At 50.7% G+C, this 25,930-nt stretch overlaps 1 protein-coding gene across 1 annotated transcript in view; it reads left to right on the top strand.

The window, feature by feature from the left end:
- RXRA (retinoid X receptor alpha) overlaps positions 1-24,370 on the top strand; it is a 106,419-nt gene extending 82,049 nt beyond the window's left edge. The window contains exons 5-10 of the mRNA XM_059864931.1: positions 6,975-7,144; positions 12,446-12,575; positions 16,880-17,012; positions 19,105-19,196; positions 20,696-20,801; positions 23,685-24,370. Of these exons, the coding sequence (XP_059720914.1) occupies positions 6,975-7,144; positions 12,446-12,575; positions 16,880-17,012; positions 19,105-19,196; positions 20,696-20,801; positions 23,685-23,832 (779 nt within the window). The 3' untranslated portion in view covers positions 23,833-24,370. The remainder of the gene's footprint in view (positions 1-6,974; positions 7,145-12,445; positions 12,576-16,879; positions 17,013-19,104; positions 19,197-20,695; positions 20,802-23,684) is intronic.
- Positions 24,371-25,930: the final 1,560 nt, after the last annotated feature.

Raw genomic sequence — 25,930 nt, 5'->3', positions numbered from 1 at the left:
GAGCTGGGCTCAGAGCACCCAGGACATCTGTCCAGCTGTGCAGCCCTGCTCTCTGACTTCAGGACTCCATTAAACTTGACAGCCTGAGTTAATTCTCTCTCTTGCTGTGTTTGTGGGTTGGTTTTCCCCCTCTCACTTGCCAAGCTGAGGGGTTCAGCCTGGGAAAGGTTGGCCTTGCAGCATCCCCACAGCCCAGAGACCTTCCCATGCCTCCAGGGAGCTGCTCAGTCACTCAGTCCAGAGGGACTGAAGATTCCCACATGTGCCTGATCCCCTGCCATGGCTGTGCATCCCCCTGCAGTTTGGGCCATCCCAGCTCCTGGACCATCCCTCAGCAGCAGGAGCAGTCTGGGGAGAAAGCAGGAATCCAGGTTTCCAGCCCACTGTCCAAGTGAATGTGAAAGCAGGCAAGTGGCCACAGCCTAGTGAAGGGGCAGAGTTCAAGAGCACAGTTATTTTTAGGAGTAATTTTGGAATGGAAAATGTCTTCCAGCTTAATGAGCTTGTTTCTTATATCCTTTTAAAGTGCTGCTCTTTAAACCAGCTGGTTAAATGATTCTGGGTTTGGGTTTTTTTTTTGTTTTTAAGGATGCTCTTAGGTTGAGAAAACGAATTTGGCTTTCTCTCCTTATTGTTGCTGTTTGTTTATACTTCAGTGTCCAGAGAGTGAAGTGAACTAAGAGATTTTTTGCTGTTGTTTTCCAGAGCTGTTCCTCTTGTGAGCTAACTGCATGCAAAGGTTTCAATCCACTTTTTAACACTCTGAAGTTACACTTTTTAATTACCACGGTGGTATTTTGCATCCCTTAAAAAAATTACAGCGTTCAGTTGAAAATGTTGGAGGGGAAAAAAACCCATTTATTTCATGTGTTGCAGCTTTTGAGGTTGTTTACAGTAGCAGAAAGCTGCACCTCTGAAAAAGAAAAAAAAGAAAGGTGACACACAAAAGCAAAGCAGAAGAAACACTGTCTGAATTTGTTTTCTCAGCTGTCTTGGCATTTTGGATATAAACAGGTACCTGGGGCATAAATGCTTCAAGATGCTGCTGATGCACAGCAGAGATGTGGCTTTGTGAAAGGCAGCAGAGCCCAGTAAATTCCAGCGTGAGAGAAACAGAAATGCCCAATAACCCCCACCCAGCACCTCATAAATAACCTGCAGGATGGGGGAGAGCTGAAACTGGGCAGACTTGGGGCTCTCTGAGCTGAGCTTTGGTACCTTCCCCTGTGCTCTCAGCTCACAGAGAGGAAGAAAGGATAATTCAGTGCCCCAAAAAATGGTGTTTCCTGGAGAAAACCCCATTTTTGGGGCACTGAATTGTCCTTTCCCCATGGAAAGGATATTTGTGAATATTTGTGGATGGAAAGATATTTGTGGATAGAAGTGAGTTATCCTTTCCCCTGTGCTCCTGGAGGGGTGGATTTCCATCCCAAAAAGCTCTGTATTGACACTGGGTGAGAGTCACTGGAGCTGCTGTAGCCTCCAGGTCTCTCCCAGCAGATAAACAAACCTGTGCTGCTCCTGCCCTCTCAGAAACTCCATTGCCCTGTGGGAAATCCTCTCCCTCCCTCCACTGACATTCCTTTGGTGCAGAAGTGCAGTGCCCACCCACGGGGCTCGGTTTGGGCACCAGAACTGGGTTGGGTGGCACTTTGCAGTGGACTCCAAGCTGCTTTTTTAGCCATCAGATGCTGCCCCCTGAGCAAAGCCAAGGTGTCCAGGGTGATGTGGACACCTGCAGAGGATGGATCTGGCATTTTGGCCCATCAGCCCTCGGGCTTGGGGAGCTGAGGCTCACCTGCAACCCACAGGATGAGACATTTTGGATTTTAAAGACACCAGAGGTCACCAGGGAGTGGCTTGGACACATGGGGCTCCATGTCTTGCTGTACCACGACCTGGGGACGTGCAGATGGGCTGGAGAAGCTCAAGATGAAACATGACAGCAGCTGGCCTGAGGCAAGTACAGACCAAATCAGGCAGAATAACAGGAGAGGCTCTTCATCAGGTGCCATGGAAAACACAGGCTTCTGTCCTTGGCCAGGCTCAGACATAGCTGGAGGAGGTGGGGCTGCCTCTCCGAGCTCTCTGACTGCATCTTTTTTTCTCCTCAAGTGGATTGCAAGGTTCAAATGCTTCCCTTATGTTTAGAAAACCAGCCTGGGAAAGCTCTCAGCCACCCGAGGCTCCTTGAAGAGAAATAAAAGCAGTGGCACAGCCATCAGCAGTGGGGAGCTTAGCTCTGGAGACACGGGGTGGCCACAGCTTGGAGAGCTCTGCCTTGCACCAGAGGCTTTTCTGGGATGCAGCAAGGCAAATTCCTGCCTCAGCTCCTGCATTTGAGGTGGACAGACCCACTCTGTTGGTCAAAAGCTGTGCCACCCTCAGGACCAGGAAAAGCAGCGTTGTTGGGAGCTGAGAAGAGCAGGGTTATTCCCATTTTGGTGTCACCAGACAAGCTGTCATGAGGCTGCCACCTTGGTGGTTCTCTCCTTAAAAACATAGATAAAAACCAAACCCACAAAGGAATGCAGTTCCCAGACCAGATCCATTGGAAAAATGTGGTTTTGTCATCTCTCCTGTGGTTTATTTGACTAATCCCCAGTGGAGGGGGGAGTGGGCTCCAGGGTTGAGGCCGTAGGTCTGCATGGTGAGGGGTCTGCTCACTGCTGGAGATTTTCCCAGATTTCATGGGTAGAAAAACCACCTGTCCTTCTTTCCTTCCCTCTCTTCTGTGTGTTGCTTTTTTCCTACATCTCAAGGAACACAGTCCCCTTTTTTTTCCTGGGATGGTGATGTGTCTCTCTGCTCCTCTCCTAAGAAGGAACAGCAACTTGTCAGGTCCTCAGGAACTCCAGGGAAATGCTGGAAGAAAATCTGGACATTTTCCATGGGGCTTGTGCCTGTTAATGGATGGATGGAATGGATGGAATGGATGGATGGATGGATGGATGGATGGATGGATGGATGGATGGATGGATGGATGATGGATGGATGGATGGATGGATGATGGATGGATGGATGATGGATGATAGATGGATGATGGATGGATGGATGGATGGATGGATGGATGGATGATGGATGGATGATGGATGGATGGATGATGGATGGATGGATGGATGGATGATGGATGGATGGATGGATGGATGGATGGATGGATGGATGGATGATGGATGGATGATGGATGGATGGATGGATGGATGGATGATGGATGGATGGATGGATGGATGATGGATGGATGGATGGATGGATGGATGGATGGATGGATGATGGATGGATGGATGGATGGATGGATGGATGGATGATGGATGGATGGATGGATGGATGGATGGATGATGGATGGATGGATGAGGGATGGATGGATGGATGGATGATGGATGATGGATGGATGGATGGATGGATGGATGGATGGATGGATGGATGGATGATGGATGGATGGATGGATGGATGGATGATGGATGATGGATGGATGGATGGACGGACGGACGGACGGACGGACAGGGGTGATGGCAAAATGATTCCACACTTGTCCTGCTGTTGGAGCAGGCTGCCTGGACAGATGACACTCCTGGTGAGGGCTGGGTTTATCTTTGGCTGCTGGGTGGGCCTGTGCCATCTGCAGTGCCCGGGGTGTCCCTGCTGCAGTGCAGGCTGTGCGTGGGGCTGAGCTGGGATGAGTCAGCTGTCCCTGACCAGCTCTGCAGGGAGCTGCAGCACCCATTTTCTGGTGCAGCAGCTCTGAGCTCGGATCAATACAAAGAACTCCTTCTGTGTCTGATCTCTGGATTGTTTGCATCAGCTGGGTTCAGCCTGGTCGCAGTGAGGTGCCCTGGCAGATCCTCTCCCACAGCCCCTGAAGTGTGTCTGACTCTTCAGGCCAGGAATGTGGCACAGATGAGGTTGAGATTTGCAGACTGAAGGCTTTAAGCAGCCCCTGTCTGCCCAGACCTCTGCAGTGCTTTGCCACAAATCCCATGTCCAGCACGAGGACGTGGTTTTGGGGTTAACACCATGGTGGGGTGACCCCAGTGATCCCAACTTTGCACCATCATCCTTGAGAGCTGCTGCAAATCTCCAGCAGCTCTTTGGCATTTAAATCTTTTTATAAGATCCCATTTGTTGGGGGTTTGCCTTTCTCTCAGGCTTTCGTGTTATTTAGTAGGTGTTTCATCTCCTCTAATGTGCCCAGAGGAGCCTTGGTGCATCTGTGCTGCTGAAGGAGGGCTGGCATTGAGCAGAAACTTCCCTCTTTCTGATGCTTGGAGAAACAGGAGTGGGCTTGGAGGGGTGAAATTAAAGCAGGGTTTTATGATGGCTTGAAAAAGAAGAAGAATCCACGCCAGATGGACAAAAGCCACGACACAAATCTGGGTTTACCTGGCTCTGGCAGCCCAGCAGGCAGCGTTGGTGGGCCTGAGGAGCCTCTGCAGCCCAGAGAAGTTTGCAGGAAGGAGCCTCTTGCCTTCTTGCATAACAGCTTTCACATGGCAGAGCCTGAGCTCTGCTGGCATGCAGCAAACAGCAACACTGAGGGAAGGAGGGGGAGCCCTGGGAATTGGCCCCACCAGCTGGGTTAATGGGATCACCAGCCAGAGAGGGCTCCTTCAGCCTGTGTCTCAGTTTCCTGGGGTTATTTTATTTTATTTTATTTTTATTTTATTTTATTTTATTTTATTTTATTTTATTTTATTTTATTTTATTTTATTTTATTTTATTTTATTTTATTTTATTTTATTTTATTTTCTATTTTTTAATTCATAGTTTATTTTAATTTTCTATATTTATTTTATCTTATTTTATTTTATTATTTATTTTATTTTATGTTATGTTGTTTTATTTTATTTTATTTTATTTTCTATTTTTTATTTCATAGTTTATTTTAATTTTTTATATTTATTTTATTTTATTTTATTTTATTTTATTTTATTTTATTTTATTTTATTTTATTTTACTTTTATTTTATGCCTTGCCTGAACATCCCATAACCTGCTTCAGCTGCAGCAGGGAGGGAGTGCTGGGGTAATTGTCAATAAATAGCAAGGATTTGACATTATTGGAGTGGCTCAGCAAAGAGCTGGGTGGGTCCAGAGAGCTGTGTCTCATGGCCAGAGATGCTTGGGCTGTTCTCAAGCAGAGTGGGCTCAAACGTGCTGTGGAAAGTGTGGGATTTAGGGTCTGTGACAAAGTGATTTAGAAAGAGAGAGTTCCCCGTGCTGCTGCACAAAGCTGCCTTCCAGGTGCAGGAAAAGCCTGTGCAGGTTTCCAGGGGAGGTCATTAAAGATAATAATAATGTTATTAGCATCTAGTGAGTGTTTCTCATCTCTGAGCTGCTCAGATATAATTCATCAGCATGTGACAGGCTGCTGGCAAGATCATCCCCACCCCACAGGATTTGGGACAGGTCTCTCCTGTCTGTCTGGAGCCACAGGCAGGATGGAGGTTTGCATGGAGCTCCTGTCCCACGGGAGCTGGAGAGGGGCATGGCATGGCCTCCAGGGCAATCCAGAGGGGGCTGAATTTGGGATTTCTGCCTTAAACTGACCTGACTCTTTTCTTTAGGATTCCCTGATTCTGTCCCTTCACCCACTCCTTTCCCTCCCCTGCAGTGACTCAAGGTGGGGCTTCCTTTGTGGTGCTTCCCATCATTTGTCTTGGACCTTTTTAATTCCAGGACCTGTCCCTCTGCAGAGAGGGAGCTTTCCCTGTCCAAGCAGGGTCGTCCCTCTCCATGCACACACAGAGCTGATTTCCCAGCCTGGGGCTGCTCCCAAACCTCCCAGTATTCCCTGGGATATCCCACTCTGGCCACACTGGGAGCAGGTATCAGAGAGGGGTGATCCTGCAGGATGCTTTGGGGTTTCAGGGTCACCTGCAGGGCCTGGGGGTGGCTCTGTGAGAAATGGTACTCACTTCCAAAATATTTAAAAGGTTTATTAAAACCTTATCAAAAACACACCACAAGACTGAATAGATTAAATATTACAGTGCTGGGAGCAGAGGATTTTTCCCACCATGTGCTCATCCACACAAAGGAGGTTTTGCCTTTTAACCCTTTAGCTCCTCCAGAATTCTGTCCACTGACTCCTCCTTCAGTGTCCAGTGGTGGAGATCACTTCCTTAAATCTTGATTGGAGGTCTGGGGCTGCCAAAGTAATGAGCCAACCCTCCCAAATGTCCCCAACCCAGGCCAGCCCCTGGTAACAACACAAGGGGGGTAAAACATAACTCCATAAATCCATTAGAAACAGAACTCCATAACTCCATAAAACTTCTCCTAACATATGTACATGGTTTTTGCCTTTTTATTGTGAGAGTCACCCATCCCATTGTGGAGATGACAGTCTGGTCAGAGAGAGAGAAAGCCAGATAAGCTTCCCATGAATTGGTCTGGGAAGTTTTAGGGAGGCAGAGAGAAAGAATGGTGAACAAATGGTGAACAATCTGGTGTTTGTAATAAGTTGTTTTCCTCATAAGATGCTTTACCAAAGGGTGCCTTCTTAATTAAGCAATTGTGTGAAATGTGTTGATTAAATGACCAGTCAGGCCCACCTGTGTGGGAGCAGTGTATAAAAGAGGGGGTTGCAATAATCTGGGGCCTTCTAGCCTGTTTGCCTTCTGACCTGGAGTCTGTGTCACTCATCCCTTCCTGACTCAGAGGTGACAAGAACAGCTGACAGAACCAGAGCACACAGCCTCCAGCTGCACCAAGGGAAATACAGGCTGGATGGCAGGAAAAAACTTTTCACAGAAAGGTGATAAAGTTCTGGAATGTTCTGCCCGGGGAGATGGTGGAGTGCCCATCCCTGGGGGTGTTTGACAAAGCCTGGATGAGGCACTGGGGACCAGGGCTGAGCTGAGGTGTCAGGGAACGGGTTGGACTCGATGGTCTTGAAGGTCTCTTCCAAGCTGGTGGCTCTGTGATGCTGCTGTGTGACAGTCTGACCGTGCCCCTGTCCCTGTGTGTCCCTCACAGCCGTGCAGGAGGAGAGGCAGCGGGGCAAGGACCGCAACGAGAACGAGGTGGAGTCCACCAGCAGCGCCAACGAGGACATGCCCGTGGAGAAGATCCTGGAGGCTGAGCTGGCTGTGGAGCCAAAGACAGAGACCTACATCGAGGCAAACATGGGCCTGACCCCCAGCTCGGTGAGCACCTCTGCCCAGCCCCTCCTGGGGACACCAGAGTGACCGTGGGGACAGCACAGAGGGGTTGTCCCTTGTGGGAAAGAACTTGGAGTAACTTCTTTGAGCCTGGTTTCACAAGCTTTTAGAGGCTTGTAACATGCTTTACATAGCTTAGCTACTCTTGGAGGCATAGAAATTGGTAAGATGGCTTCTGTTGCAGTGTTAGAAATGAAGAGGTTTAATGAAAGGCAAAATAACAGAGAAAAACTGAGCTAAGTGCAAGAAGTCTTTGCTTTTGATAAAATACTTTATAAAAGCAATTAGTTTCTTTGTTCACTTTTTTTTATTTAGTAAATTGCTTAAGCGAGACTTTTTAGCTTTTGTCTAATTAGCAATTTTTAAGTTTGAAATGAAGTTCTTTAGGCTTATAAAGTAGCTTTTTCACAGAATTGAAAAAAGAAACTTTTAGTCTTCTTTCTTTTTTGAGAGGACAAAAAATAGTCTTGTCACTCCATCAACAAAGGGCACATGCTATAAAGAACCAGCTCAAAAATGCAATTCTTGGCTCTGCTGTGGGCTCTGGGAGCCAGCAGGAGAGCAGAGCCAGCAGCCACCAGCCTTTGGTGTCTTCTGTCCCACAGCCACAGGGAAGTGAGAGGTGCTGTAAGGAGTGATTGAAAGGGCTCTCAGAGGAGGTTTTATTGTAAATAACAGCCCTCAGTGCTGAAAGGCAGGAAGACACTGCTCTGAAGAGCTCAGAGACCAAGTGAGGCAATAAACCTGTGTGGCTGAAGTGCAGAGAGGTAAGAGCTGGGAGATGAGGGTGTGACTTCTCAGGTGCAGAATTATGCAGCTGCCTGGCTGTGAGGAGAGAAAACCTGGAGAAATTTGCCTGTGAGTTGGCTTTCAGGTTCTTTTCCCAGTTAGAAACTTGCACTGTAACTGGGCCTGCTTGGAGCAGCTGGGCTGTACCAGGATGTTGTGTGCACAAGGGAGGGATGGCAGGGAAATGGGACAGGAGCAGCCTGGGCTGGTGGAGGGAGTTGGGATGAGATGGTCTTGAGATGGTCTTGAGATTGGGATGAGATGCACTTGAGATTGGGGTGAGATGCTCTTGAGATTGGGATGAGATGCTTCTGAGATTGGGGTGAGATGCTCCTGAGATTGGGATGAGATGGTTTTGAGATTGGGGTGAGATGGTCTTGAGATTGGGATGAGATGGTTTTGAGATTGGGGTGAGATGCTCTTGAGATTGGGGATGAGATGCTCTTGAGATTGGGGATGAGATGCTCTTGAGATTGGGGATGAGATACTCTTGAGATTGGGGATGAGATACTCTTGAGATTGGGATGAGATACTCTTGAGATTGGGATGAGATACTCTTGAGATTGGGGATGAGATACTCTTGAGATTGGGATGAGATGCTCTTGAGATTGGGGATGAGATACTCTTGAGATTGGGATGAGATACTCTTGAGATTGGGATGAGATACTCTTGAGATTGGGGATGAGATACTCTTGAGATTGGGATGAGATACTCTTGAGATTGGGATGAGATGCACTTGAGATTGGGGTGAGATGCTCTTGAGATTGGGGTGAGATGCTCCTGAGATTGGGATGAGATGCTCTTGAGATTGGGGTGAGATGCTCTTGAGATTGGGGTGAGATGCTCCTGAGATTGGGATGAGATGCACTTGAGGTCCCTTCCAGCCCAAACCAGTCTGGGATTCTATGGAGAGTGAGGGAAGTGTTTTTTGCCCTTTCCTATGAGATCTCCCTTATCAAAAGGGAGAAATCTCCCTGCAGAGCAGCAGCCTCCTAATGTGAGAGCCAAGCCCTCCTCTGAAATTCCATTTCTAGGACAGACCCTCTGCAGCCCAGGCAGTGTTTAGGGGCAGCCCCCACTCCTCCATAGCCCCTTTTCCCATGAAAGCAGTGGGAATAGAGGAATTCCTCTGAAAAACTGAGGCTGCAGTGGGAAGCATCTCCTGGTGGCCACCAAGTCCTTTGGGGGACTCAGAGGTTGAACTCTGCCAACATTTGGGCTGGCTGAGCCAAGAGAGCACTGAAATATCCCTGTGCAATTCCTGCTGGGTGGCTGTGAGGCTGAGCTGATGAAATGCAGCTGTTCTGAGCAAGTGCAAGGACTCTGCAGTGTTTATTTTCTGTTACAACAATACTTTTATCTCTCTCTTTATATGAGGAGGGTTTGAGTCAGAAATCCCTTCCTGTGGCAGGGGGTTGGAAATAGAGCATCTTTAGGGTCACTTCCAGCAGAATTCTCTGAGGGATCTGGGAGTCAGTAATTGGCTTTTTGGGATGCTCTTTTTGCAAAGTCAGCTTTTCCTAGCATTCCTTAGGTGGCTCTTGGATATTCAAGGCTTTGTGGGATGGACAGAGCCAATCCCTCAGTGAAACTCCCCAGGACCAGGCACAGGACCGGGCACAGGACCGGGCACAGGACCGGGCACAGGACCAGGCACAGGACCAGGCACAGGACCAGGTAGAGGATAAGGTAGAGGACCAGGCATGGGACCAGGTACAAACCCTCACCTGCATTTAGGAGGAGGATCCCATCCCCACGAGGCTGCAAAGGGCTTTTTTTGGAGGAGATAGTGAGGGGCTCTGACTGCTCTCAGGATCCAAAGTCCTTCGGGGGAGCTGGAGCCAGCCTGGTGCTGACTTGAAAACAAACCCCAGAGAGGGAGCTGAAATAAATGGCTTCGTCTGGCACGGCGTCTCCTCAAATTGAAAGCCAGTTCCTGCATAATTCAACAGGCATTACTGTGAACAAGGATGTGTGTTGCATCTAAATAGAAGCAGGAGGCTTGTTGAAATGCCCTGTTATTGTCGAGCACGAGGTGACATTTGTAGCAGGTTTAGCAGATGGATGAGATCAGCAGCTCCCGGTGACTGAGGCCACCACGGGATGAGGAGAGAAGACAGAGGAGCTGCTGCCCTTCCCCAGAGCCCAGGTGATGGAAAGGCAGACAAATCGAGGCCCTGATAAACACAGGGAGAGCACGAGCTGTTTGCTGCTGGCCTCGTGTGCTGGGTGCTTTGATTTGTGCCTCTGCACTCAGGCTGGTGACCTGCAGAGACATTTCCAGCTGGGCTGGGGCTGGCAGGGTGATTCAGGGATTAGCACCCTTGTCTCCCACATAGAATGGGTTAGAAGGGACCTTAAAATCACCTTAAAAGCACCTTGCACTATCCCAGGTTGCTCCAAGCTCCATCCAGCCTGGCCATGAACTCTTCCAGGGATGGAGCAGCCATCTGGGTACCCTGTGCCAGGGCCTCCCCACCCTCCCAGGGGAGGATTTTCCCCAATATCTGCTCTAACCCCACTCTCTTTTAGTTCAAATCCATTCCCCCTTGTCGTTGTGTCTGGCCCAGTGGGTGGCTTTGCCTCTCCCCCACACCTTGGCAGTTTGGGCTCCTGCCCTGCAAGCACGCTCTGGCCAAAAGGCAAAGCCTGTAACAGAGAGCTGTCCTCCCCATTAGTTCTTAATTGGCCTTTGAAGGTCTGGTTTCAGGTCCCCATTTTGTGGAAGATGCCTCCAGGCTGCAGTTTTCCAGGAGGATCAGGTGCCCTTGGGCTCTGTCACACGGTGCCCTTGCTGTTTACTGCAGGAGGGGATTTGCTTTCCGTGCCCAGGGAGGGTTTCCAGCACTGCCCTGGGGCCAGGCAGGGCCCTCTGGACACTTTTAGCTGCTTCTCACGCCCCAGTGATCAGGTTCTGCCAGGAAGAGCCCTGGTGGTTCCAGGAATTGCCATCTGAGGTGGAACTGAAGCCGAGGATGAGGCTTTGGAGCACCAGAGCCTGGGGACAGCTTGTGCTGTCAGGGACAGGGCTGGGGCACCTGGAGCCCCTGCTCGAGGTGACAGCCTGCCCAGGAGCCAGCCCTGATGAGAGCTTTGGCAAAAACATCTGATTTACCTACATTACCCTTTTTCTGGGGCTCTGCAGGGTTGCTGCTGCAAGGGTTGGGTTCTGCTGGAGCATAAGGCATGATCCCCATCCCACCTCGCCTGGGTGCCAGGATTCTCCACCTGGCTGAGCAAACTGGGATATCTTGAGGGATGTTCATGGTCTGTGGTGTCCCTTCTGCTCCTTCCTGCCTCTGCCCATCCAGGTTCCCAGTGCTTCCAGTGAAACCCTGAACCCTGCAAAGCTCCTCCTCACAGGCACTTCTGGCTTTCCCCCTTGTCCAGGGGAAATCCCAGGAAAAGCCCAGTCCCTGCTCCCCTCTCCTTCCTCAGAGAAGAGCCCCAGCTCCCTGGGAGTGACACTGCCCTGCCCTTGCAGCCCTGGGGGAGCTGCTGGAGGGGTGGGACAGGGGGGCACATGCCAGTGTGGTGCCAGCCTGTGCCCATCCATCTCTGCACGCGACAGGTGGAAACCCTTCCCGGGCACCTGCCCTGAGCCTGCCAAACCCTGGCTATTTTAATCCTGGAGAGTGGGAGAGGTTGGCCACTGAGGCACAGAGCTTTGGGTTTGCTGCCAGGGGACTGGGCAGGGCTCTGAGGGGCACAGGGGTGACTTGGTCCTGCTCTGCCCAGCCTGGGATGTGCCACAGGGTACCCTGACATCCCTGTCTGCTCTTCCTCTGAATTTACACCCCTTCCCCCTGCAAGCCAGCTTCTCCTGCAGGGTGGAAAGTGCTCTTTTCAGGCCATGGAGGGAAGCTGGTTGTACAGTGCAAGCTGCTGGGAATCAGCAGGGGTTCCAGAGGGAGATGGGAAGGGCTCATCCATCCCTGTCCAGAGAGGTAAACCCTCCAGACTCACTTGGATCAGCGAGCTCAGCCTTCCCCAGGGTTAAACAGGCTCTTCCAGTTCCTAATCACAAATCCACTTGAGCTGTGAGCAGTTCCTTTAAACAGGGATTTGGTGTGTTTAGGCTGACTGTCCTCCTTGAGAGCAGATGGTTTCTGTTAGTGGATAATATTTCAAAGGAGAGGGGTTTTCTCTTTTTTTTCTTTTCTTTTTTGTTTCCCTGTAATGCCCCCTCTGGTGCTGGTTTATCGAGCTGAGAGATGCTGGAGTCTGCCCTTCCCCAGGCTGGAGCTGCTTGGATTCATCAGTCAGGGTGATGGATATGGAGTCTCAGCACTCCCAATTCCCATGTTGGGGCTTGCTAAAAACAATTACAACCCTTGTGGTGGAGCAGCCAAATCACTTCCTTTGCCTGTGAGTGATAACACCCACCTCAGGCATGGCAGGCAGGCTGCTCCTCCAGCCTCTCTTTCCCTCACTCTGCCTTTTCCAAGCTTTTCCATCTCTTTTTAAATTTATTTTTTTTAATTTTGTTTTTGGCAGCCCAATGACCCGGTGACAAACATCTGCCAGGCAGCAGACAAACAGCTCTTCACCCTGGTGGAGTGGGCCAAGAGGATCCCCCACTTCTCCGAGCTGCCCCTGGATGACCAGGTCATCTTGCTCAGAGCAGGTGAGTGACATCTGTCCCCTGGGACAGGTTGTACCCTCAGATTCAGGTCCTGGCAGCTTGAAAAGCTTGAATTGATTTTGGATGGACTCCGGTAGTTCAGTTTTTAAGCAGGATTTTGAAGGCCTTCTATGGGATGCGTTGGTGAGTTGGATCCAAAGTGTGGCCAATCAGCTGAAAAATGGCCCAGCTTCATCTCTGATCCATGAGGAACTCAGAGATGGGTGCTGGGTGAGTTAACCAAAGGAGTTAAGCTCTGCCTGCCTCCCAAACTGAGGCTTGAAAGACCAAGCTGGCTCAGGCCCCCATGAAATTTCATCAAACTGAAATGTTTGATCATAATTAAAACCAGAAAGGAGAGAAAAGTACTCACTTCTTCTCCCACCCACCAAGATGAAAATAGAGCTCTCAGGGCTTATTTTAAATTTCCTTGTGCAGCAGGAGGGCTGCAGGAGCAGCATTTGGGAGGTGGAAGCAGTTGGTTGTAGGGAGGGTCTTCCCCTCTTGAATGAATTCAGGCTCCTGCTGCTGCTCAAAGCTCATGGAGGGCAAGAAACCAGCAGCAGAGCTCAGGGAGGATGTGTTTGAGGCATGAAGCTCTTTGTAAGACATTGAAGTCCTTGGTACTTTTAAAGTTCCTTTTATTTCCCCCAAATTCACTTTTGTCCTGCACCCTTCCAGGATGGCTCCTGCAGCCTCTGGGGGAAGGTGCTCCATGGATTTTGCCAGAGCTGGCTCTGGGACCTTGGGAACATCCAAAGTGTGAATTTGAAGAGGATTTCTAGAGCCTCTTGTGAGAGGGGATGAGCAGGGAAGCCTCTCTGAGGGGATCTTTGAGGGCTTTCTGCACAGAGCTGGATTCAGACAAAGCTCCTTTTGGGAAGGGGAGCCCAGCCCCACCGTGGCAGTTCCAGGTTTTCCTCTCTCTTCAGCAGACAGCTGATTAAAACTGGAGCTGGAGAGCTCCTGACCTGTGTTCTCTGGTTGTCACCCACTCCACACAGCAGGAGAGGGGCTGCCAACCCCCTCACACCCCAGATTTCGTGGTGGCTCCAGCCCTGAGGCTCCCTGGAGCTCCCTGCTCCAGACACCTCTGCCAGGGCCTCAGATAACCTTCCCCAGGCCTTCCAGCCAGTGGCTCAATGTATTATTGAGTGGCCTGCTGAGAACAGCTGCCCATGAAATATTGAAGCATTAAAATCCAGCTAAGAGCCTCGCTCAGGCATCCTGGGAGGCAAAACAAGTGGAGCACACAGCTCTGGAGGAGCAGTGCTGCATGGGCTGGCAGCAGCCCTCCACAAATCTTGAATCATTTAAAAACACTCCTCTCTGAGCTGTTTGGAAGGGAAGGAAACCTGATTTTTTTTTTTTTTTAAAGCGTGGTTTCCACCAGTTTTCTTGTTTCCAAGCTGAGACAGGAATAACCTGATGTTTTCTCAGCCTGGCAGAGGATGCTGAGTGTTACATCCCTGCAGCTGGCTTTGTAGGGCTGGTGGGGAAACTTGGCAGAGAAATGGATTGGCACAATGACCACTGCTCTGCCAGAGTGCCTTCCCTGTGCCAGAGGAGCCAGAGCAGCCCTGGAGGCTGCAGCCACCCTGTTGGGTGAGACAGGAGTCCCAGAGGCACAGAACTCTGCCCTGCCCCTCCAGAGCTTGGCTGGAGTGCAGAGCTCTCGGGGGACACTCGGTTGGTCTCCAGTTCCAGTTTGCTGCCTGTGGTTATGGGGAATTTTCCCTGCTTGCCTCTGTCTTGGCAGCTCTTTGGGAAAGCCAAGGTGGGAAAATCTTCCCCATTTCAGCTGCAACATGCCAGCTCTGCATGGGAACAATCCAGAGGAAGGATGCTGATGAATCCAGCCCTCCTTCACTGGAATGAGCCCAGCTTGGGGTGGGTGTGGAGAGCCAGCTCTGGTTCCCGTTGGTTGGAGCTGCTGTGGGGCTGTGTGTGACAAATTCCCATGGATCTGGCTCTGGAGTTCCTCTTCCTACCGGGAGCAGGGCTCTGCAGGCTCCTTCTCCTCCATCCTCCTCGGGTTTCAGTGTTGCAATCCCTGTGAAAGTGCCAGGCCTCACCCAGTAAATAGCCAAAGAAATGTTCCCGTGCCTGGGGTGGAAACATCCTGTGGCCACTTAGGAAAGAGTGAACTTTATTCCTTGTCAACATTCCTGATGGCACAACCCACGGCTGCAGCAGAAGGTAAATACAGCACACATGGTTATTCCAGGCTGTGAGATGAGTTCTTGTGACAGGAGAGGTGAGGGATATTGTTGTGTTGCTTTTGCAGCCTGGGGAAAAAACCCCTAAATCCAAATATCCTGAGGTTTCTGGACCAGAGCTCCAGAACATGTTCAGGCCAGGGGTGTTGCAGAAGACCCCATCTTGTCTTACTGAAGATGCTGCTCCTGGCTGGAAGTCACCCAGATTCCCACCCTTCAAGCCTGGCAGCATTTCCTCTCCTTGGGGCTTTGTTTCAGGAATTCTTGAGCTCAGCCTGTGATGGATTTAGGAATTGAAGAGGTGTTGGATTGGGGAGGGGAGCTGGAAGGTGTGGAGGTCCCATCTCCCTTCCCTTCCCTGTAGGTCTCCTCTATCCCAGAGCAGCCTGCCCAGCTGGTAAAACCAAAATCTGTTTCCCAAGCAGCTGTGGGAGCAGCCACAGACGTGGGGGCTGTGCAGAGAACAGACCCAATCCCTGCCAGCACTTCCATGGCAGGAGCAGCAAACCCACAAATAAAGCCAGAGATTCCATGGTCCCTTTTACAGGGCTCAGGGCTGGGGGATGACCTGCTGTGGCCTGAGGAGGAGCCTGATGAGCTGATAGCAAGTGCTGATAGGGCTGGAACTGCTGGGAGGCTGAGGGCAGAGGGAGCTCAGGGCTCCACACCCACGGGGAGCTTGGGGCAGAGCTGTTTGCTCAGTGTCTGCATGGTTTATAGAGGAAACTGCTCCCCTTATTAGCTTTATTTTTAGTGCTCTGGGTTCCTGATGGTTTTTTTCCTTCCCTGACATCCAAGAAAAAGCTGGCTCCCCCTTCCTTTCCCACATCCAGCCACGTTCCTGCACCAAGGGCTCCTGCTAGAGAGGTGATGGTTGAGAGGAGACTTCCTTGAGGATTCCATGGCTCTAACCTGCAGCATTGTTGCTTTGATTTTCTAAGGTTTTTTAAGACTTTCTGATGTTCACAATCTCGTAACAACATTTCTCACACACTTTATGTAAATAACTTATTGTTTTATATTCTTTTATAAAAGAAATTTGTCAAACTGTTGGTTTGTCCAGTGTCATTGTACAGGTGGCACTGTCACCCTCGTGGCACTGTCACTTTTAGAAATCTCTAACAAAGGCTCCTGTTAGAGAGGTGATGTTAGAGAGGAGATTTCCTGAGGATCCCATGGCTCTGACCTGCAGCCTTGTTGCTTTGATTTTCTAAGATTTTCTAAGATTTTCTAAGCCTTCTGATGCTTACATTCCTGTAACAGAATTTCTCACACACTTAAATAACTAATAATAAATAAATAACTTATTGATTTGCATTCTTTTATGGAGGAGGAGAAACTTGATGGGCTGTTGGTTTGTCCAGTGCCGTTGGAGAGGTGGCACTGTCACCCTCCTGGCACTGTCACTTTTAAAAATCTCTAACAAAGGCTCCTGTTGGAGCGGTGATGTTAGAGAGGAGATTTCCTGAGGATCCCACGGCTCTGACCTGCAGCCTTGTTGCTTTGATTTTTTAAGATTTTCTAAGATTTTCTAAGCCTTCTGATGTTCACAATCTCATAACAAAATTTCTCACATGCTTTCTGTAAATAACTCGTTGTTTTGCATTCTTTTATGGAAGAAGAGAAATTTGATAAACTGTTGGTTTGTCCAGTGCCGTTGGAGAGGTGGCACTGTCACCCTCGTGGCACAGGCACTTTTAGAAATCTCTAACAAAGGCTCCTGTTGGAGCGGTGATGTTAGAGAGGAGACTTCCCCAGGATCCCACGGCTCTGACCTGCAGCCTTGTTGCTTTGATTTTCTAAGATTTTTTAAGATTTTCTAAACCTTCTGATGTTCCCAATCTCGTAACAACATTTCTCACACGCTTTATGTAAATAACTCATTGTTTTGCATTCTTTTATAGAAGAAATTTGACAAACTGTTGCTTTGTCCAGTGTCATTGGAGAGGTGGCACTGTCACCCTCGTGGCACTGTCACTTTTAGAAATCTCTAACAAAGGCTCCTGTTGGAGCGGTGATGTTAGAGAGGAGACTTCCCGAGGATCCCACGGCTCTGACCTGCAGCCCCGCTGGTTCTCTCCTGCCCAGGCTGGAACGAGCTGCTGATTGCCTCCTTCTCCCACCGCTCCATCGCCGTGAAGGACGGGATCCTGCTGGCCACGGGGCTGCACGTGCACAGGAACAGCGCCCACAGCGCCGGCGTCGGGGCCATCTTCGACAGGTAGGGCGGGTGGGTGTGCTCACACACAGGGACACCTGGGGGACACGAACCTTAGGGAATCTAGAGATGTTAGAGGTGAGCTTTATTGGACTTAATTGAACTAAATGGGTAGGCCCTGATGAAGTTAAGAGTTGGTGGTTAACTAGTAATTGATTGCTGGTTAGCTGGGTTTGTAATATAGAATTGTAAGAAGAATATTCTGTATTCTTATAGAAGAATATAGAATATTCTTCTATTGATCTATATAAATTTCTGTATTCTTATAGAAGAATATAGAATATTCTTCTGTTGATCTATATAAATTTCTGTATTCTTATAGAAGAATATAGAGTATTCTTCTATTGATCTATATAAATTTCTGTATTCTTATAGAAGAATATAGAATATTCTTCTGTTGATCTATATAAATTTCTGTATTCTTATAGAAGAATATAGAATATTCTTCTGTTGATCTATATAAATTTCTGTGTTCTTATAGAAGAATATAGAGTATTCTTCTATTGATCTATATAAATTTCTGTATTCTTATAGAAGAATATAGAATATTCTTCTGTTGATCTATATAAATTTCTGTATTCTTATTGAAGAATATAGAGTATTCTTCTATTGATCTATATAAATTTCTGTATTCTTATAGAAGAATATAGAAGCTGATAAATAGCTTTTAGGAGCATAAGACAATTGTGGGCCTCCTCTGTTCTGAAACCAACTGAGGGCAGGGAATGGGAGTTCTACCAAGGGTTCATTTGTCAAATTTGCATTGGAAAGGTGGAAAGGTCAGAACGAGGAAGACTTCATTTACTTCCTCATTTTGGGACCCCTCCCCATTAAAGGGACCACTGACCCATTTCAAGGAACAAACTACTCATGCTTAATGGCTTCTGAACTAATTACCATGCTTAATAGCTTCTGAACTAATTAGCACACAGAGTGGGGAATGGGATGTCCCAAAGTTATGACTCAACAGCATCAGGGATGGAGGGCTGGGGTCCCATCAAACCACCTCACCTGGACATCCCCATCCCTGTCTCCACCCCAGACTGCCTCCATTCCTGCCTGAGGGCTCTGAGGAGCCCGGGATGAGGGAGTCCATCCCATGAAAACACAAGGAGAAAACCCCTCCTTGAAACCTACAAAAAACCCAACAGCCCCAAACACAGAGGAGGCTGCCCAGTGCAAAAACCCAACAGCCCCAAACACAGAGGAGGCTGCCCAGTGCAAAACCCAACAGCCCCAAACACAGAGGAGGCTGCCCAGGGCAAATCAAAGCCCCTTCCATGGGGTCCAGATGCCTTCTAACGTTACGAGGAGGCCACTCCTTTGTTCCTTTTCATCTTTAATTGGACCAAGACGTGATTTTATTTGCACAATGAGAAGGCCCCAGCGATACTCAGCAGGTTCCACAGGCGTGTCCCGAGGGCTCTTTAATCTCAGGCTTTGGGAAAGTGTTTTAAAGCCAGGCTTGCAGGGTGTTTGACCCACAGTGTGACTCCAGACACTGCTGAATTGCTGATTTCTCTCCCTGAGACTCATCTTGAGTTGAAACCAAATCACCTTTGCTGCTCTGCTCTGTGAGGAAATTGTTCTTCGGACCTGGGTGACATCATTTGTTCCTGTGAGGTCATAAGTGCAAGATCATGACTTTGCTGCAGGATCTAACATGAAAAACTGGGCAATCAGTGGAAAATATTTCAAGACCGACACCTTCAGTAAGAGCAAAGGGAGCAATAAAAATTACCGGCAGAGGAAATTACTTTTAGGTACCTGTTGGGGTGGGTTTTTATTGTTATTTTTTATTTTTAGGCAGCTTTCTCAGGTGCCAGAGCCTCTCAGTGAATGGATGAAGGCGGTTTTTATGGTCTCTGTTGTATCTCACAGGAACTATTGATGTTCCTAATGAGCTATTTTTTGATGGAGGAGGAAAATGAGGCCACATCCTCAGCTGGTGCAGGCCAGCACCATCCCCAACTTCGTTAAACGTGACCGGAGCTTCTCGCTCTGCCTCTGACAACCTGGGGCTTTTCATTCCTTTTTTTTAATTTATTTTATTTTTATTTCATGCTGACTCTGTGCTTTCTCTGTCGTTTTGCAGAGTACTGACAGAACTGGTGTCCAAAATGAGGGACATGCTGATGGACAAGACAGAGCTGGGCTGCCTGCGAGCCATCGTCCTCTTCAACCCCGGTACGTGCCTGGCTCTGCTCTCCAGACCCCTCTTGGCTGCTCTCCTGTCCCCCTGGCTCCTTTCCTTCCCCCAAAAAGCCCTGTTGGAAATAGCAGAGGGCTATAGGGCAGGAGGGGAGCCAGGGGTAAAAGTCGGTTTGGTTTGGAAGGACCTTCAAGCTCATCTTGTTCCAAACCTCCTGCCATGGGCAGGGGCACCTTCCGCTGTCCCAGGTTGATCCAAGCCACATCCAACCTGGCCTTGGGCACTTCCAGGGGTGGGACAGCCATCTGAGCACCCTGTGCAGGGCCTCCCCACCCTCCCAGGGAAGGATTTCTTCCAAAAATCCAATCTAAGCCTACTCTTTTTCAGTTTACAGCCGTTCCCCCTTGTCCTGTCAGCTCTCCCCCTTTTAGAGTGACTGTGAAAAGAAAGTTCAGGTGCTTGAGGGAGTTGTTCCTGAATTGGAACAAAGTGGAATCTGGATGTTGTTGAAGAGAAAAATATGGATTAGAGCAACACCAGAGCATGGAGATAATTGTCTGTGCTTCCCAACCTCATCATCCAAGGGCTTTTATTACCTGCATTTCTGGAAAAGCCCTTTGCAGACCTGGAGAGGCTGAAAGACATCAGATGTGCTCATAAAATAAACAAAACCTTCCATTTTTGACCACAGTTTCACAGGCTCTGGGAGGGTCACGCTGCTCCCTTCTCCCTCTCAGCCCCAGCTGCCCAAGGGAAGAGGAAGGTTCAGTGCCAGGGATTTTCTCCAGCATTCCAGGGAGCAAATCCCTGTGCAGCAGGAGCAGCCTGCACATACCTGCACAGCTCTCTGGATTTCAGGGTGGATCAGAGCAGAACCAGATGGTAGCCAAGGACAAACCTCTCCATCCACCACCCCCCCTGCCCTCCCTGAGCACAGTTTGTGCCCAAGCACAGCTCCTTGACTGGATTTTCCCACCACAGCCAGGCCATGCTGTTCCAGCAGGGTTTATTACAATTTCTTTGGTTTGTTTTTCTTCTTGACCAGTTTGGTCTTTTTTTTTTTTTAGTCCCCCCCTCCTTGTAATCAGCAGTAATTTATTGTCTGTAATTTGGGATTAGCCATTTAAGGTCAAAGAAGGGGAATCTGGAGAGGTTCCCGTGGCACATGTGCTTGGGGATATCGATTTCTGCACTGTCCCTCTCACCCTGCTAAAAACAGATCCTCACTGGGCCCTGTCCTGGGGGCTGTGCCAGAGCAGGGGCTTCTCCTTCAGCCCCACCAGCCCAGGCAAACCCTTTCAAATGAGGCTCTGGGACCGCTGGAATGAGCCAGAACATTTGGGGATGGGTCATGAGGTGAGGAAAAATCTGTAATTGTGGGGTAAACCTCCGAGTGCTCCCCAAATCCCTGGAGCTCAGAGCTTGCAGCCACACTTTGGTGGGGCTGGAAGCGATGGAGGGAGTGCACAGGGGGGTTCCTGCTTGCCTGGGAAGCCTGGAGGTGTTTGCCTGATGGTTTTTTGTTGCCTTTCAGACTCCAAGGGGCTGTCGAACCCGGCGGAGGTGGAGGCGCTGCGGGAGAAGGTGTATGCGTCGCTAGAGGCTTACTGCAAACACAAATACCCCGACCAGCCCGGCAGGTGAGCTCCCTGCGCCCCTCCTCCTGCACCCTCCCCTCCTCCAAACCCCCTGCAATGGCTGCTGCAGCTCCCAGGCTCCCCTCTCTGCTCTGGGCTCTCCGTTCCCAGCGATTCCCTGCGGATAAATCCCTCATTTCTACCCGCTCCAGCTCTGAGCATCCCTAAAACCCCTCCCCTGTGCAGTGCACAGAGCTCTTTATTCCCCTGCCAGGAAATCCAGCAAGGTGGGCCGACCTGAGGAGCCCCAGCTCCCGCAGCCCCAGCAGTGGGATGAGCCCATGTGGGAAGGGGGTATCATTTCCCTTTTGGAAACCACGGCCAGCGAAACCGCAGCAAAAATAGGACTCACATGGAGTTAATTTTCGGTGGCAGATGAGCATCATTGCTGGGAAGTGAAAGCCTCAATTGATGCTCTTTTTCTCCCCTCCCTGCCTCCCCCAATCCAGCTGGGAATGGGAGGGGGAATTAGGAATGTGTTCCTGGACGGCTCCGGAGCTGAGTGGGCGCATTTTCCCAGCTACAGCCTGGAGCTGGCAACTGCCAGTTCAGTTCCTGACAGCTTCTTGAGAAACCAAGCAAAGCTCTGGAAGCTGCTGCTGGTGCATGAATGGTGGGGGAAAACAGCCCAGGCAACTGGGATTTGCATCTCACCTGCATTCCTGGCCTGGTGTGGATGGTGGGGTGAAAAGGGAGCTTTCACAGCAGCGGGTGCAGTGGGCAGAGCGTGCCCTCAGAGGTGATGCTGGGTTTGGGTTTTCCCCCACTTTGGGTCCCAGGTGAAGAAAGGTGTGCTGTGCAGGGATTTCTGGGATGTTGCTGGTTGGTTTGAGGCAGGCAGAGTGAGGATGAGGGTGCCATGGGGTTTGTTGGGTTTGTGGGGAGCAGGGGGATTGAGGGATGAGGAAGGAGCAGGGCTGTCACCTCTGCTCTTCCAGAAAGCTTTATTAAACTCCATTTCTGGAGCAAATCCAGAGCCAGACCCTGGACTCTGGATTGCAGAACAGCTGTTCCTGGCACCAGGAGAGCTGCCTTGGGAATCATGGCCAGCAGCTCTTCTGGATGATTCCCTTGGTGGGGTGAGCTCTGGCTTTGCACATTGTGCTGGATCTGCAGCCTGGCACACGCAGGGGTGGCACAGGGACAGCAGCAGTCCACAGCAGCTCCCCAGGGCTCTGCCTCAATGCTCTGTGGTGTTTGAGGGAGTGTTTGGAGCCCAGAAGCTGCACCAGGGGCTCTGGAATTTAATCTCTCACTGGCTTTGAGTGACCTTGGCCTGGGAACCTTCTTGTGTGATGCTCACACCCAGCCTTGGTGACCTGAGAGGTTCTGCACGCTCGGGGATGTCCTGAGAGCTGTGCCTGGCCCCTGCTGCCCCCCCTGCATCCCTCAGAGGTGCAGGGCAGTGGTGGCACCATCCCAGGTGCCTCAGGAGGGTGAACCCCTGGGCTGGGAGGTCGGGGTTGCACAAGAGCTCCCCAAAGTTCTCCCAAACCCTGGGCATCCTGCTGGCCCCATGGCACAATGTGCTCACCAGCTGGGGCTGCAAACAAGTTCTCCCTGTGGTTGAGCCACGTCTGGGACCTTCCCCTGCTCCATGCTGTGGGATTTCTGGAATTCCCACCTTTTCAGGTGCCCCAAATCCCCATCCAGCAGCAGCTTGGAAACACCAAAAAGGAAGTGTTCTGCACAGAGAGGCATTCCCAGGAAAATCCAGCCCTGCTCCCCCCTTGCAGCCCCTGCTGCTCCACAGGGAGGGCTGGGTGCCTACGTGACACCCAGCAGCCTCAGGCAATCAGGAATCAGGGCTCTTTTCTCCCCTCCCAGCCCTGGCACGTTGTGCTGTGGGCTGGTTATCTCACAGTTAAACATATCCGAGGGCTGGAGCCATCATCTGGTTTGGTTTAAAGTGAAACTTCCTGAATGGGATGGTAGGACTGATTTGTTTTTCCTGGCTCTGCTCCCACTGTTCTTGCCAGCTCAGCAGAAAAAAAATAGGGAGAAGGAATTGTGCATGCATGTAGAATGTCTGTGTGCTTGTGCATGTCTCTGTGTGTGTTCTGCAAGGTCCTGTTCTCCCTGGCCCTTTGCTGCTGCTGCTCAAGCCCTGATTTTGCAGCAGGAAAAGCAGATGACCCTGCTGCAGCCATTAAAGGGTTTTTTCCCTGGGTTGGGAGCACTCCCACAGGGAGGTGACATCCAGTGGCACCTGGGCTGCTCCAAGGCACTCTTGCAGGATCTGGTGGCTTTCTCCTGGCTCCACAGCTTCTTGTCACCCTCTGAGCCCAACAGCCAGCAGCTTTTCCCTGGTTAGGATGGCTGCTCATTGCCATCCTAACTTTTAGTGACTGGAGAGCAGTGCCATGAATATGGGAATGACAGGAGTTGTGATGGGCTAGAGGTAAAAGTTCAGGGATAGATTGGGTCTGCTGTATTGAGATGCTCAGCAAAGAAAAGTACAGAATGCACTGGAACCTAAAGAAAAGTATAGAATGCAGTGTGACCTAAAGAAAAGTACAGAATGCAGTGTGACCTAAAGAAAAGTGTAGAATGCACTGTGACCTAAAGAAAAGTACAGAATGCGTGGTGACCTAAAGAAAAGTATAGAATGCATTGTAACCAAAAGTATAGAATGCATTGGAACCTAAAGAAAAGTACAGAATGCAGTGTAACCTAAAGAAAAGTACAGAATGCCATGTAACCTAAACTCAGGGTCTCCAGGCCTGCCTGCAGCTGGAGCTGGCAGCTGTGGGCACAGCTCTGTCACCCAGACCCTGCACTGCTGTGACTCATGGGTACAACAAACTGCATTTTGGAGAGCTGCTGGAGCCCCGCATCCAGGCTCTTACAGAGATATCTGACCGTGCCGTGTCTCCCTCCCCCCAGGTTTGCCAAGCTCCTGCTCCGCCTCCCAGCCCTTCGATCCATCGGCCTGAAATGCCTGGAGCACCTCTTCTTCTTCAAGCTAATAGGTGACACACCCATCGACACCTTCCTGATGGAAATGCTGGAAGCGCCGCACCAAATGACTTAGAGAACTCTGCTGGGTCAGTCCCTCGCCCGGCCGGGCTCCCTCGGGGCCCTTCCTCTGCTTTCCTCGGCCCCAGCCCGTCCCTCCCTGCTGCCCCCAGGGCCACAGGCACCGTCTGCTCCGGGGCACCCCCGGCCTCCTCCTGGTCGCCTGCCCCCCTGTCCGTTCGCTGTCACTGCTGCGTCTCCAGACCTGCTCGCTGGTTCCCTGTGCTACTTGTAGAGGAGTGGGAGCGGAGAGAGCTTTGCCAACCCCTGCCCCCCGCAGGAGAGAGCTTTGCCAGCCCCGTGCCATGAGGTTTGGGATGAGCCACCGCGGGGCTGGTGTCACCCCCGGCCCTCCCCTGGGCACAAGGACGGTGCCAGCCCTCGGGGGCAGTGGGGTTTGGACGAGCCGAGGGGAGTGGTTGGACTCTGCCAGATTTGCAGCTGGGCTATTTTCAGAGGATGGAGTTTTTGGAAAAAAAAAAAAAAAAAGAGAAGAAGAAGACAAAAAAAAAAAAGAAAAAAAAAAGAAAAAAATTTCTATTTTTGGTTTCTAACTATTCTTAGTAGTCTCGGTAGTTACTTTGCGGAGGGAGAAGCCGTGCCCCCTGAATGAGTCACCCCTGGCTGCACAGAGCCTTCTCCTTCCACTTCAGAGCAGAGCATTTGGGATTGAGCTGAATCCCCCCAGAACACGAGGCTGTGCCACAGGAAATGCCCTTTGGCCACCCCGCAGGGCACCTGGGCATCGCTGCCCACCCCAAAGGCGAGGACGTGAGCCAGCTGCAGCGCTTGCTTTAAGGCTGCCAGGGACTCCCCATGGCCCTTCCCCATCTCCTGGGGGTTTGCTGGGACCCCTGCCCCCAGCACAGCATCCCAGTACATCCCAGTGCTGCCCCAGCATCCCACTGTCACCCCACTCTGGGCTTTTGGGGTTTCGGCTCACCCAGGAGGCTGCTCCTGTTCCTTCAGCCCTGCCAAACACTGCAAGGCAACAATTAGTGGGAGGGCTCGGCCAGCTGGTTAATTGCAGCTGTTAATTAGTGGTGAAGCAAGAACAGGGCTCCCCCTGCCCTGGATCTCCGCCGTGGGGGTGGGAGGGCCTGGCTGGGTGGGGGATGTGGCAGCAGCATCGTCCCTGTCCTCTCCGAGATTCTGAGAGCACCCAAAGCACTTTGGCTTTTGCACAACCCTTTCCTTGAGTCTTGGTGACAGGATTTTGGGGGTTAGGGACAGGAATGTGCCCACGCCCCATGGGATGGGATTCCCCCAGGAGTGTGTGGCCAGCGAGGGAACCATCCCACTTCACCTCCCTCCTTGTCAGGTGTCTCCTGTGCCCCACAAAAACACAAGTTGGAGAAAAAACAAAGCAGAGGGAATGATGAGGGATGCTCGGAAGGGTTTTCCCCCTTGGCAGGATGGACACACTGTGCTGGGAGCTGAGGAGGAGGTGCCAGGGGCTTCCCCACCACTTCCATGTGCTCTGTGTTTTAAAAAGCAAAGGATGAGGTCCCAAAAATCTCTTCTTGCTCCCCGTGGTTTGCAGCTGGTTGAAAACTCCTTTGTTCCTGAAGGGGGATGGGGCAGCACCCACCACCCCACTCCCACCTCTGTTTTGGAGGGGACACCGTTGCCACCTGCCTGTTGCCATCCCAGCTGGCAGCTGGAGTGCCCAGCTCCATCCCCTGCAGCTCCCAAATAAAAATACCACTTCAGGTGGCAGCTCCCGCTGGGGCTGGCCCGAAGTGGCGAATCTGCAGAGGCAGGCAGAGCCTTGGCTCTGTTTCCCCAGCAGCCTGCAAGCCACTGAAAATATTATTAAACAGCTTCACCCTGCAAGAATTTGCCAAGAAAACGAAGCAGGAGAAATGAAATCTGGCGAGGGTGCCAGGAAACACGAGCAGGCTGTTCCCTGCCAGCGGGAGGCTGGCGCAGCCCCGGGGGGGTGCAGGGAGGTGGCAGAGCCCCCAGCCCCGAGCCCACCCAGCCCCTGGGCAGACCCCAGGAGAAAGGAGCCTGAGATTTGCTTAGCACAGAGTAAAAGCTTTGGGGAAGTTGGTGGATGTTGCACTAGGACAAACCCGCTGGTCTCTGGTGGGTGGAGCCGCTTTTTCCAT

This window comes from Haemorhous mexicanus, chromosome 21 (genome assembly GCF_027477595.1).
Source record: "Haemorhous mexicanus isolate bHaeMex1 chromosome 21, bHaeMex1.pri, whole genome shotgun sequence".
Taxonomy (NCBI): Eukaryota; Metazoa; Chordata; class Aves; order Passeriformes; family Fringillidae; genus Haemorhous; species Haemorhous mexicanus.
Note: the sequence above shows the minus strand (reverse complement) of the source record. Positions and strands in the feature narration are given on the sequence as shown.